The sequence below is a fragment of the Perognathus longimembris genome, chromosome 3 (assembly GCF_023159225.1).
Source record: "Perognathus longimembris pacificus isolate PPM17 chromosome 3, ASM2315922v1, whole genome shotgun sequence".
Taxonomy (NCBI): Eukaryota; Metazoa; Chordata; class Mammalia; order Rodentia; family Heteromyidae; genus Perognathus; species Perognathus longimembris.
In genome coordinates this window covers 50,437,464-50,451,406 of record NC_063163.1, presented here as the reverse complement: position 1 = coordinate 50,451,406, position 13,943 = coordinate 50,437,464, and the positions used below count along the sequence as shown (strand labels likewise).

The following is a 13,943-nucleotide window of genomic DNA, read 5'->3' as shown; positions in this document are numbered from 1 at the left end:
GCTAGGAACAGAGTAATTAAGTAAGAAAGAAATAGTTGAAGAATGAAGCACAGATAAGAGTTATTTAGAGATGTGTGGCAGAAGAGAAAAGCTGAAATACACCCAAGAGTAGCAAAAGAAATAGGCAGAACCAAGACAGTCAAATCCTGTGAATGTCAAGGGGACAGCATTTCAAGGATGGAATCATCAAAATGTCAAATGCTACAAGGAAGATAAAGACATGCGGAAAGAAGACTATTATGTACACTGATTTGCAGCTTATTCTTGCTTACTTGGAACTATTATATATGTGGTAGGCATAGAAGCCAATTGTAAATGTGATAGGACTCAAAATGTCATCCAGACTCTAAGGAAATGTGTATCAGATACCAAAGTAAATTGTGAAATGGATCACCTTCCAGAAATTTCAAAGCAGATATAAACAGGCATTGACCTTAGTCTCATTACTCACTTGGAGAATACAAAAGGCATAAGCTCTTGGTGAGAAAGGGGGATTGTGGGAAGGATTTTTTTTTTTTTTTACAGAGATATGCCATGAAATTCTTCATTCCCAAAGAGAGGAGTTGCTCCTTTGGCTTTACAGGGGCTTCCCTGAGAGACAGAAAGTGCTGGTTCATATCCTGTGGCTAGAAGGAGGTAATAGAAACAGACTAGTGTGTATATGTTTGCCTTTTGCCTGAGAGCCTGGGGTAGCAGAGTGAAGGAGGCTGGGTTGTGCTGGATGTCCTGCTGGTTGGGAACAATGGATCTATGAATACTTGAATGGAAATGGAGATAAAGTTGGCATGGAAGCTGATTTAAATTTTTCCCAAGAGAAACATCCAAGGCCAACAGGGAAAGTGTTAGAACACAAGGACTGAGGGAGATACAAAGATGGAGAAACTGAGGGAGAAACTGAGCACTTACATCAAAGAAGAAGAGTGGAATGTTTCTGATGAAAGTTCACCTGTGAGAGATGATAGCTTTAAATCCCATGTTGGTGGCCTGCAGACCTTTTAGCAGAAGAGTCACAAGTAGGGACATCACTTCCCTTTCCTCATTGCCACCTCGACTCCTCACCTCCACCTCATCTCATTGCAATCTTGGAAGGATCTGACATATCAGAGTTGAAAGGAGAGAAAATAAGTCCTTCCCTGCCCCAAAGAAAAGAAAGTGGCTACATGGGCCCTTGATAAGTTTGGGAAAAGAACTTATATTTTCAATGCCTATTATATGAGACTAAATGTTTCACTTGTAAATTGAGATGGTAATCAATAACTAGAAGTGTCTAAGAAAAACTTTTTTTTTTTTTTTTGGCCAGTCCTGGGCCTTGGACTCAGGGCATGAGCACTGTCCCTGGCTTCTTCCTGCTCAAGGCTAGCACTCTGCCACTTGAGCCACAGCGCCGCTTCTGGCCGTTTTCTGTATATGTGGTGCTGGGGAATCGAACCTAGGGCCTCATGTATCCGAGGCAGGCACTCTTGCCACTAGGCTATATCCCCAGCCCCTAAGAAAAACTTTTTACTGTCTTACAAGGGACCAGAAAAGTCTTGAGATAGCCAGAGTATACTACAATGGCAAAAGAACAATATAAATCTAAAAGGATACTGGGAAATAATTTCTAAGCTGATAGAACACCATGAGCTTTTCTGTGTAATGTAGCAATAATCTAAAGTTATAAAAAGTGAATCAGAATAAAGAAATAGGCCTGACATAATAGATCACATGTGTAATGCCAGCTATGGGAGGCAGGGGTAAAAGAATCATGTGTGAGGTTGGCCCCAGGCAAAAATTAAAAGCCCCAGGCAAAAATTAGAGGCCTCTCCCACCCCCAAGTAAACTAAAGGCCTAAAGTTGTGGTTAAAGTGACAGAACATTTGCCTAGCAGGTGGGAGGCCCTGAGTTCAAACTTTGGAACTGGCAAAAGAAAGGAAAAAGAAATAAAGGAACAAGGAAGCAGAGGACAAAGGATGCAAGCCCAGTCATTTATTGATTGGTTTTTGGTTTTGTTTTTTTTTTGGCAGAGAAAAACAGATACAATTAGATTTGGTGAGATAATAGAGATGGTTGGAAGGACATAAGAAAACGGGCTGAACTGTGGACAAGAGGAGCAAAAGACAGTAGAGACAGAGTGAAATAGAAAATCCCAAGCACAGCAGGGAAGGGTGCTAGGGAGATGAGGACAAGAACACATGAGGCTTAGACGGGGAGAAACGTCTTTCTCTGGGAGAAAAAGGAAGCAGGGGAGAAGAGTGAAGATACAGACATTTCAGGGGAAAGGTACGGGAACATGAGACTATTTACAGGGAAAAGACTTTGATCAGAGGGGCCTTTCCTAGGAAAGAGGACTAAGAATGGCAGTTATTACATAAAGGACAGAATTGGGAACCTATATTTATGTAGGAGCTAAAAGGTAGCTATGGTCAGGAAAGTCTTCAGAATTCCCCTGCCAAACAAATAGGCAAGCAACCTGGCACTAGGGGCTCACACCTATGATCCTAGCTACTTAGGAGGTTGAGTTCTGTGAATCATGATTTGAAGCCAGCCGAGATGGACAAATCTGAGATTCTTATCTCTACTTAACCAGCAAAAATCCAGAAGTGGATGTATGACTCAAGTGGGAGAGTTTCTTGAATGGAAAAGCCAAAAAAGACCTAGACACACTGAGTTCAAGTTGCAGTAAAGGCAAGAAAGAAAAGACAAGGAGAAATGAAGGGAGGAAGGGAGGGAGGGCAAAACACATTACCAAAGTGCTTCCTATTCACAACCAACAAAGCTCCCATCTCAGTTCAAATATCTGGCTGAATTCTGTAAATCAATGCAGTGAGGATCAAGCATACTAGAATTTACACTCTTCTCTAATAAGACAGTGAAATACCACAGACACTTGGCAATTATTCAACAAGACAGCTATAATGCTTCCTGAAAATAAGAGCTGTTTTTTTCTTAAAACTAACATCTAGTGAAATAAAATAGCCTAGCACCCAAACTATTGTAAACTGGCCTCTCAACCCCACTTAAACTTAAATCTATAAAGAATTGTCAAGCCTGCAGTGACCCATCATACATTTTTACCATAATAATTTTTCCTAATAAATAAAATCCATGAGAAGAAGCAGTAATATCTAATATTGAAGGTTAGCAATCAATACCTAGGGTTCTTTGACATCTTTAGACATAAGCAATATTAAAAATCAACATGAGCTGGGTGCAGGTGGCTCATAAGCCTCGAAAAGCCAGAAGTGAAGTCATAGATCAAGTGGTAGCAAAAAAGCTCAGGATACCTCCCAGGCCCTGAGTTTAATCCCGGACAGGCATAAAAAAGTCAACCCAAAGAGCCATATTTGGTGTATTATTGTCTACCATTATTTATACCTAGAATACTTACTTGCACATAGGAAGTTATTTTGTTAAATAAATGAATGAACAAGTGAAAGAATAAATGAATTTTATGAGCAGTAGCTCAAAAACCACCATGGGGAAGACTGGTCTTTCTTGTTTTTCTTTTCTTTTCTCTTTTTAAAAGAATACTGAATATAGCCAGGCACCAGTGGCTCATATCTGTAATCCTAACTACTCAGGAGGCTGAGAACTGAAGATTGAGATTTGAAGCCAACCTGGACAGTAAAATCCAAGAAACTCTTATCTCCAATAAGCTACTCAAAAAAAAGAAAAATCCTTAAGTGGTGCTGTGGCTCAGGTAGTATAGTGATAGTCTTGAGCAAAAGAAGGTTAGGGATAGCATCCAGGACTAGAAAAAAAAAAAAAAGAGTATGAACATGAGCTCTTATTCTTGCAGACATGCTCTAGGACTTGAACGATGTCACCAGCCCTTTTATTCAAGATTATTTTCTCCTATTTGTGAGGAAGAGGCCTGGTCTTTCTTCAGACACTGTGCACGTCCCAGTGTTCTCAGCGACCTTGTCGTTTCCAGTATCACCAGCCGCTGGACAGAACAGCAGTGCCATCAGACACTCTCTCACCCAAGCCAACATGGTGGGATGGAGAAGAGAGAGACAGACAGACAGACCAGTCTTCCCAAGGACTGAGGCTCCTCCTTAAATGCTGTTAGTGTTCAAAATCTGCCTGGTTCTTCTCAATGTGCTTTGGTTTACTGGCTCAGAGATTCTCTCCTGAGAACAGTGGGTATCTTCAAAGGCCCCTCAATTCCCTCTTACCTCCAACAGAGGAATCAAAGTTACGAGTGAGAAGAAAACAGTCAGAAACCTCTTTCTGGATCTAAAGAACACTAAAAGCAAATCTGGGTGACATCTGCCTCCAATTAAGTCCTGTAAATGAATCTATGGGGCAAGTCCAGCTGCAATCCACAAGGAGGTATATTTCAGCCGAGGTGTCATTCACTAAGTAATAAGGAACACAGTTTTGGACGTGCTTTGACATTTATTATCTCATTTGAAGTCCATTACAATCCAGGGGGAGAAAAGGGTTTTTACAAAATAGGAAGCAGACTTGGAGATGGAGAGACCACACAGAAAGGAGGATGTATAGCTGAGACAAGACCTATGCCTTCTGAGGCTACTACCTTAATGCGTTCTGTTATTTTAGGTTCTAGCACTATTTTCTTGTCATTGGGGGTAAGCAATTGACAGTATGAATGGTGTCTGGAACAGCTTTTGTCTTTTCTTTTTACATGCACTTTTAAATTGTCATTATAAAGATGGTGTACAAATGGGTTACCATTTCCTAAGTCAGGTGATGAGTACATTTATTTTTAGACAATGTTATCCCTTCTCTCATTCTCTTCCACATTTTCCCTCCATCTCTACCTACAGGTTGTATAGTTCATTTTCAACATGGTGTCAAGTTCCACTGCTGTATTTGTTACCCGTTGTTCCTCCATTTTGGAGCCTCTCCTTATACTCCCAAAGACAAATAACCAATCATACAAGACAAAAATAAAAAAAAAACCGCAACAAAGAAAAACACTTCTTTTTTCCATTTCTTGGAGTTCATTTTAGTAAATATTATTTTATATGAATTAGATGTACATAGATATTGCACTTTGTGTTCCTCTCCTAAAATTACTTTCTTTGGTCTCTTTGTGTGTGTGCCTTTATTTTCATTTTCATTGATTGATTGCCTATCATGGAGCTTGTAGGGCCTGGGCACTACCCCTGAGCTCTCTTACTCAAGGTTACAAAGGTCTTAGTGAAGTTTTGAGCTTTAATAACTTCAGAAGGATTAAACACTAAACATTCTCCAAAAATTATTTAAAAACTAGTTTACACATTTGTAGGCTTAGTTTCATGACTATTAAATAATATTTTTGTGTGTAAGTTTTTGGTTCAGTCTCCATTTTACTATCTTCAGCTGGAAAGACTGGTATGTGATAAATCCACAGTACACACAGCCAGGCTAGAAGTAATTTTCATGTGTGTTGCTGTGGAATCTGCATTGTTCCTAGCCATGTAGGGCAATCCACTTGTAGGGCTGGCAGTGGTATTCCTTTATCCCATTTGTTTTTCCTCTCGGGAGATTATAGAGCGAACTCAGGGCTTAATGCTTAGGTAAGCACTCTACCATTTGAGCCTTGCCTCCAATCTTTATGCTTTCAATTTCTTTCTCAGATAGAATCTTAGGCTTTTGTCCAGACTGGCATGGACCAGATCCTCCTACCTCCACCCCCCAAGTAGCTGGAATTACAGGCATATGTCACCATGCTTGGCCGCTTCCTTTCTCCTTTAATCCTAGATAAAACACAATTTTCTGTTTGTACCCATTTGAGTTTATCTTCTTAAATACGATCCAATCTACTAGAATCCTTATATGGTCGTCAACCATGTTAGCTTTTTTTCCAGAGGATTCTAACCACATACCTTTGGCATTGTCAAATGAGCTTTCTAACAGTGGTAAGCCATGCAGCATGCAAAACAAAACCCTATATTGTGACCCTCAGTGAACAAACACGGTCTCTACCTGCATGAACTTCGATGGCCAGTTTGAATATAGATTACCTTCATTACATTGGGTTTTAATCTGTTTGGTAAATCTTTAGACAGGGCAGTCTCATCTATTACAAACACAACCCACTATGCCATTCAAAATATACTTTTTTTGCCTTAAAGAGATTTCAAGAAGGACACTGTCAAATGTGCTACTGAAATTCTCAAACTGTCTGGGGGCAGAATTTGCCTAACCAATCAGGTTGAGGGATCCTAAGAAAGTTTAGATCAGGGAGCATTCTCATACCGGTTCTGTTGTTTATGTATTTTACTTATAACTACAATGCTATTACTGTGCAAATCGCAAGACAGATTAAAAATAAAAGTTTTATTTACTTGTAATCCAAGATCAATTAAAATCTCCACAGTTGCCAACAATACTGATTGTTCGATAAGCTTTGTTCCCTGTAAAGGTAGTCCAAATCCTAGTCCTCAATATGTGTCAATTTGCAATAACTTGAGAAAAGAGTCTTGGAAGATATTCTCAAGAAGATACCACCATGGACAAAGGTAAACAATCCAACAGTTGATGACCTCCTAAGAGGAAAATGTGGACACAAATACTGATCCACAAGAAAGAAGAGATGGGAACAATGCTGCCACAAGCCAAGGAATGAATGCAGGATTGCAGAAACCACGAGAAACTCTTAAGAGGTAAGAAGAATTCAGCCCTGTAGACTTGGAAGCAAACAGCTCTACTCAAGCCTTAACTTTGGCTTTGGGGCTTGCAGAACTGCAAGAAAATAAATATGTATTTTTTCCTGGTATTTTAACTTTTCTTTTGTAATTTATGTAATAATAGTACACATTTCTGATGTGCAGTGTGATATTTCAATACATATATACAAGGTGTAAAGATCAAATCAAAGTAGCATATCTACCACCTCAAACATTTCTTTCTTTCTTTCTTTCTTTTTTTGCCAGTCCTGATGCTTGAACTCAGGGACTGAGTACTGTCCCTGAACTTCTTTTGCTCAAGGCTAGCACTCTGCCACTTGAGCCACAATGCCATTTCCAGTTTTCTCTGTTTTTGTGGCACTGAAGAATCAAATCCAGGGCTCCCAGCCAAGTATTTCTTTTTTTTTTTGTCCAGTCCTGGGCCTTGGTCTCAGGGCCTGAGCACTGTCCCTGGCTTCCTTTTTGCTCAAGGCTAGCATTCTGCCACTTGAGCCACAGCGCCACTTCTGGCCATTTTCTATATATGTGGTGCTGGGGAATCGAACCCAGGGCTTCATGTATATGAGGCAAGCACTCTTGCCACTAGGCCATATTCCCAGCCCCCAGCCAAGTATTTCTTTTTTTATGGTGAGAACATTCAATATTTTCTTTTCAAGCCACTCAGTTTGGAATCCTTTCTTACTCCAACCCTAAGAAACTAATGAAATGTGAAAGTATAAATATATGAGTTTAAAATGTTGAACTTGGAATCAAGAGCACTTAGGAAATACTTAAACAAAAGCAAGCAAGATCTGAAAAAAAGTAAAGAACAGCTGGGTGTCAGTGGTTCCTAGCTACTCAGGAGGCTGATCTCTGAGGATTGAGGTATGAAGCCGGCTGGTGTAGAAAAATAGAAAGGTCCATGAGACACATATCTTCAATTAAATACCAAATAATCCAGAAATGGAGCTGTGGCTCAAGTGGTAGAGTGCTAGCCTTGAGCAAAAGAGCTCAGAGACAGCTCCTAAGCCCCGAGTTCAAACCCCAGGATAGGCATGCACATGTGTGCACGTGCGTACGCATACACACACGCAAATGAGAGATATCTAGGCTCCTGGTCATGTAACATCTGGCAGGGGTATGCTCCCCATGACAATGGGTTAAGTAGACGAAGAAATTAAGCAAGTGTGGAAACACTGGCTTTGTGGATGGAAGGTGGACACAAAGTTACATCCAAACTCAGAACTCATAAACAAGGAGTTAATTACCTCTCCCTGTGGCCAGGTGCACATTGCTCAGGAAAGCTCTGTCACTTCCAAATGGCAACGAAATCACAAATTCATCCCTTTGTCATCAACATCCAAGCAACACTATGTTGAGTTTCCTGTCTCCAACCTGGCATTTTGGTTGACTCATTCTAAAATCAGACAGCAAGCCAACCATGCCAAAGAGCTGTCAGCTTTGGTGCATCTCTGTTTCTCTTTCTCCCTCTCTCTTCCTCTATTCCTCTTTCTCCCTTTCTCTCCCTCTCTCCCTCTCGTGTCTCTCCACCATTTCCAAGATGCCACTGATTGATGATGATGTTGCTAAAATGATCCCATTCTGAACTAGGCAAGGAAGGTGTTTCATTCTGCATGTGAAAACAAGCCAGAAGAGAGGCTCCAGCGCAGTTTCCAATATTGACCTGGCTCTCATGTGACCATAGTAATGGCAAAATTCCTCACTTGAAAGATCCTAAGCAACATTCTCAGGAGCTCTCCTACCAGTAATTAGGGGAATGTATTACTGCTAATCCCAAACACACTAGGAGCTGGGTTAATTTTGAAAGATAAAATAAAAGTGCTGCCTTGAGGTAAAAAGGCCATTACTGGGCACCATTAAATCAAGCACAGACTTGCACAGGGTGAGACTGTTAATTCCAAAGATGTCTGCACCCCCCACCGACATGCCTTTAAGGAAGCTACTATAGAAGCCACCAAATGAAGCATCAATACACAAATACCATTTAGCAAGTACAGATAAGCTGGGCTAAATCACGCTCGGAGCACTTATAAAAAGATTCACATTTTAATACATTAGCACCAGAACATGCTGTACAAGCAACAGGAAAATTGCAGTTGTCAATGTGTGAATTTAGTCCCAGGGTAAGTTCATCCAAGGAAGTAAAAAAATCTCAGCTTAGATTCTCCCCACCCCGACCCCCAAGCTTGACTCTCCCTCCCCCGTATATCCACGTGTTTCTTCCAGAATGCAGGAGGACATGATACTCAGTAAATACATTTCACCTCCCCAAATAGGATGGATTCATCAGGGGAACAGATGGTTTCACCTAAGTGGATTAAGTGGTCTCTCAAAGGACCAGGCCACAAGCTAGGCAAGATGTCCTTCTCTGTGTGTGTGTGAGTGTGTGTGTGTGTGTGTACACATGTGCACTTGGGTGCACGTGTCTTTTCTTTCTGGTGGTGCTGTGGATCACACATGCAGGGCCTTCTCACGTGCTCTGCCACTGAGTTATATACTCCCACTCCACGTGTCTTTTGCTAATAAGAAAGCATTCTAAAGAGAATTTGGAGGGTATTTTCTGGCACTTTTCTGTTCTGCTTCTCAGAAAGTCTACCTGCCTGTCGTGGCAGATGAAGAAGTGCAGGCCACAGATCCTGGGGTTAAAAGCACAGTGCTAGGAGGGGAAAACCCAGCTGCATAGATTTCCCAAACCACACCAGCTGGGATGAGAGACCCCAGGTCTCCTTGGGGCCTGGATGGACACCAGAGGGTGTGAAGACCCACGGCCTGCTCTGCTGATTTCACACTAAGCTCCATTCCAGTTTGGAGTCCGACAGGCTATTTTCTATATCAAAGCAACAAATGGACTTTCATTTCAGAACACAGCTGGTCTCTCAGGTCATTCTATCAGACATAGCTATTTGCTTTAAATTGAAAATCAAGGCAGTTTATTTTTCTCAAAACTGTGCTGTCAGCTCTGCTGCCTAACTCAAAACATTTCACTTGTTCTGCACCATGGAAAAGTTGTCTTATCCTTAAACAACAGTGGGGATGAGGGGGACATTCCCTAAGGATACTTTATGAGTGATATATTTACAAAAATATGTGCCCTAAAGGGCATGCCTATCAGTTATAAAGATGGAATGTATTTAGAGAAAAGTTAGAGGAAAATAGATGCTAAACCACTTTCCCAGATAGGATCTTTGAGCCAAAAATAAATCTCTTCATATAGGACATCTATATATAGCTCCATTGAGGATTTGAAATTTCCATGATAAAGGGACAATTATCTTATCTCTCCCTCCACACCCAAAATCACTTAAAAATATAGAATAATTGTAGTTGTTTAAATGCATCTAACTAATAATATGCATAGAGCTATGGCCTATTTAATGTTGGGGCTGAAAAATGCATCGTTAGGTAATTTACTCACTTGTCCTACAAACTTAAAAGAATGGACTTACATGACTTAGAATGGCTAGAGTTATTAGGTGATGTGATCTCATGGTACATGTGTTCTGCCACTGACTGAAATATTGTTATGTAGCATATGGCTGTATATTCTGTAAAAAAAAAAGTGTATGTGAATATAGTTTCTATATCTAGTATTTATCTATATTGTGTGAATACAGTGTCTATTTCTAGTATATATCTATATCTAGTATCTAGTTTCTACATATAGTATCACATATACTGTATTGAGTATATGTGAATATAGTAGCTGTGTCTTGACTGAGCATTAAGATGAGACCATTCAATCACATTATGGGTCCCATCTTTTCTGTTCAAGCATTACAATTTACCTTGTCAAAAGTTCACTTTTTTTTTTTTTACTGAATGATTAAGAACAAAATTCATATCACCTGAAAATGCATTTTATCTACACAGTCTGAATTATCAATAATTATGTGAAAATTCTCTCATTAAATTAGAGGTGATACTCTCAAAAGAGAAACTCTGTAATTCAATACTATTACTTACAGTGCAGTTAAGGTTCTAAGAGGATTCAGAAGACCAAAAAAGGAAACAACATTCTTAAAGTCACAACCTTTCACATTCACCTTCTTGTTCATCACTTGTTTCCCCCTTTTTAAGTCAACCATCCCTTCTTCATCAATTATGGAGAATCAGATTCCCTTTATTAATGAAAGAAAGTTATCTTCCTCTTTCCTGATAACTTCCAGATGCTAATGACATGCAAATTCCAGCAGATTTAAGGGAAAAGGGACATTAAACCTTCCTTTCTTACTCAGCAATGAAAGAATACCACATAAAAGTAGAGCCTAGGAACACACTAAATACTATGATCCCTAAACCCTCAACTATAAATTGAAGAAAAATAAGGAAATTAAAATATAGAAATCAACACCATGGTTTTCTAGAAACCATCTCATTGGATATCAAATGGTTCTAAGATAGCCATTAGTAATTTATTCTTCCACATGACTTAACTTTTCCAATGATCATTTCATCTGTTTTCTATATTTAAAAGAAATCAAAGAAATTCAAGATATAGGAAAGACATGCTGATGGAGAGTCTGAAACTGATTTGGTGGCTTTGGAGCTGACATAATCTTGGCCTGGTGGAGTTCATTTTGGAAAGCTGCCTCAAATTCTCCCTGGTTTTGAACTTTTTTTTTTTTTAACTTACCACTTTCATCTAGCAAGAAATCATCTTGGTAACGGAACTTCTCCGGTCCACATGCAATAAAAATGTCATCATCACCAAAAAAGTCCTGAAGGCACATCACCTACAAGAGAAAAGCATGGTACTCAGTGAGGGGTCGGCAGAACAGCAATTATAACAATACCCACCCCCCAGTAGACATCGGCGCAAAGCTGCTTCCCGTCTAATGGAATCAACGGGCAGCTTCTTGGGAGGAATTTCAAAGGAAGGGCTCAGGCATCTGTTACTAGTAAGAAACATGTTACATTTCAGTTCTGTAGGAAGACAGGATCAGGAGAATAGAACCGGTAACTGTCACATTTATTACTTGACATATCAATAGGCTATGAGGTAAGAGCCCTTTGTTTTCATAATAGAGTGGATAGAGCAAGATGGGGAAAAGGAGCCCCCCAACTCTTCTGAATGGTAAGCCACCTCCTCCCTAGCAACAAAAGTCAGCATATGGTTTTAACAGTCACTGATGCCATTGTGTGCACATGCATGCTGATCACTGAAGAAAAATATTTGTAACATGGTACAAACATAATAATCTCCCTTAGACCCATTGCAACACCAGTTGAAAGAAATGTGGAACCTTTTAAAAAAGAAAGAATTTAAAATTAAATGTGGCTGAGATTTAGATAAGAAAAATAAAGTAATTGGGTATGCACCACCTAAGCTATGAAAAACACTAAAATCCCTGCTCCCGTCCCCCCAACGTATCAGGCCATGGGAAAGCTTTAATGCAATCTTTTTATTTTCTTTCCTTCTTTCCTTCCCTTCCTTCCTTCCTTCCTTCCTTCCTTCCTTCCTTCCTTCCTTCCTTCCTTCCTTTTTTGTGCGATTTGAATTTGGAGCCTCAAATTCTTGCTTGGCTTTTTTGCTCTACACTAGCACTCTACTACTTGAGACATAGCTCTGCTCAAAGCCTTTCACTGGCTAATTGGAGATAAGAATCTCATGAATTTTTCTGTCCAATCTGGCTTCAAAACTGTAATCCCCAGATCTCAGCCTCCTGAGAAGCTAGGATTACAGGCCTGAGCCACCAGTGCCTGGCACTTTTGTTATGTTTTTTTTTTCCTAATTATTCTCCAATAAACTTTCAAGGGAGGAGTAGGTTGCTTTGCAAGGAAATGTGAAGGGTGTAGTATTTTGTCCACAATACATATAATTCCAACACTGGGAACACTGTAGGATTCTTAGTTTAAAATTCCTTTGACAGGGATAGATCCTAATGTGCAAAACTCGATGAAACAGACCTTCAAAATGCATCTTCTCCTGGCTGGTCCGATGGCCAGAGGGAACCCCTTCTGTAATGTATATTTGCCATGAGCTTCTCTCACATTGGCTGGAGCTCATCTGTGGGAGACTCTGGGAATGTACACCTGCCCTGTTAGTCCTGGCCTCATTGCCCTGACCCATTGCATGCCCTATAGGACATGGAGTAGTGAGTTGGAAGAGTGCACTATTTTGGGAGTCCCCAAACACATTTAGAGTGTCAGCTGCATCTTCTTTCCAAATAATCTCTCATTCCCAGGCACTCATTTGGCTTGAGATTTAAATGGAAATTTCTCTAACAGATCAAGGTGATGAAGAACAAAGTTGTAATATTCCATGCATACACTGTGAAACTAGGAAAACTGAAGAGAGGAGTTGAGTGGGGAGAGATGGAGGAGAATGATGGAAGGGGTGACAAGATGCATTGTACTCATAAACTGGCATGATGAATGGAACCCCTTTGTAAAACTACTTAAGAACCACAGAAACATAATTTAAACAGAAATGATAGTCAACATTAAACTAGAATAAGGTCCATCCATGCTTCTCAGTGTTTATTCTGTACATGAAAGCTTGAAGACACAGGTGATTTAAGAGGTATGTTGTTATCACAGAAGAAGATGGGCCATGGAGTGTCAGCACAAGTATGGAATTAGATCTGACTTTCCATTTGGCTTAAAAAGAGCTTGAGCTGGGAGCTAGTGTCTCATTCCTCTAATCCTAACTACTCAGGAGGCTAAGATCTAAGAATTATGGCTCAAAGCCAGCCCAGGTAGGAATGTCCATGAGACTCTTATCTCCAATTAACCACCAAAAAAAAAAAAAAAAAGGAAGAAGATGTAAGTTAAGCTGTGGATCAAAGGGTAGAGTGCTATCCTTGAGCACAGATGGTCAGGGACAGCACCAAGGCCCTGAATTCAAGTCCTGGGATTGGTGTATACATAGGCACGCACACACACACACACACACACATGAGCGCACGCACACACACACGAATAGAGTATCAAATGATGTGTGCTTGTTTTTATGCTTTTACTCAATGGGCAAATAATTATTATCTGAACTACAACCTGTTATAAGCAAATGCCAACAAATGCACTCCCATCATTTGTCCAATGACCATTCTTCAAACCTGAGACCGGAAGAATAAAACAGACCACAATCCATCTTAGAGAGTGTGGACATACTTCTGTCGGCAAGTGGGGAATGAAACATGAAGAATGTTTGATGTTCTTTCCAACCTTAAGATTCTGAGAATATGAAAGGAACATAATGATTGCTAAGGAAAAGTATCTGTCATCACCTAGCTCAAAAATAAAAGACAGGAGAAAGTCATTTCAGTGTGGAGTAACTTGAACTCGCTTACCTCCCAAGCATCAGTGAACGAAATCAAAGAA

General features: G+C 40.1%; 1 protein-coding gene across 2 annotated transcripts in view; it reads right to left on the bottom strand.

The window, feature by feature from the left end:
* Window positions 1-13,943, bottom strand: part of Dclk1 (doublecortin like kinase 1) — a 327,731-nt gene that overhangs the window by 166,621 nt on the left and 147,167 nt on the right. For both annotated transcript variants that reach the window (XM_048341504.1, XM_048341503.1), the window contains exon 4: window positions 11,254-11,353. In XM_048341504.1, coding sequence (XP_048197461.1) covers window positions 11,254-11,353 — 100 coding nt within the window. The remainder of the gene's footprint in view (window positions 1-11,253; window positions 11,354-13,943) is intronic.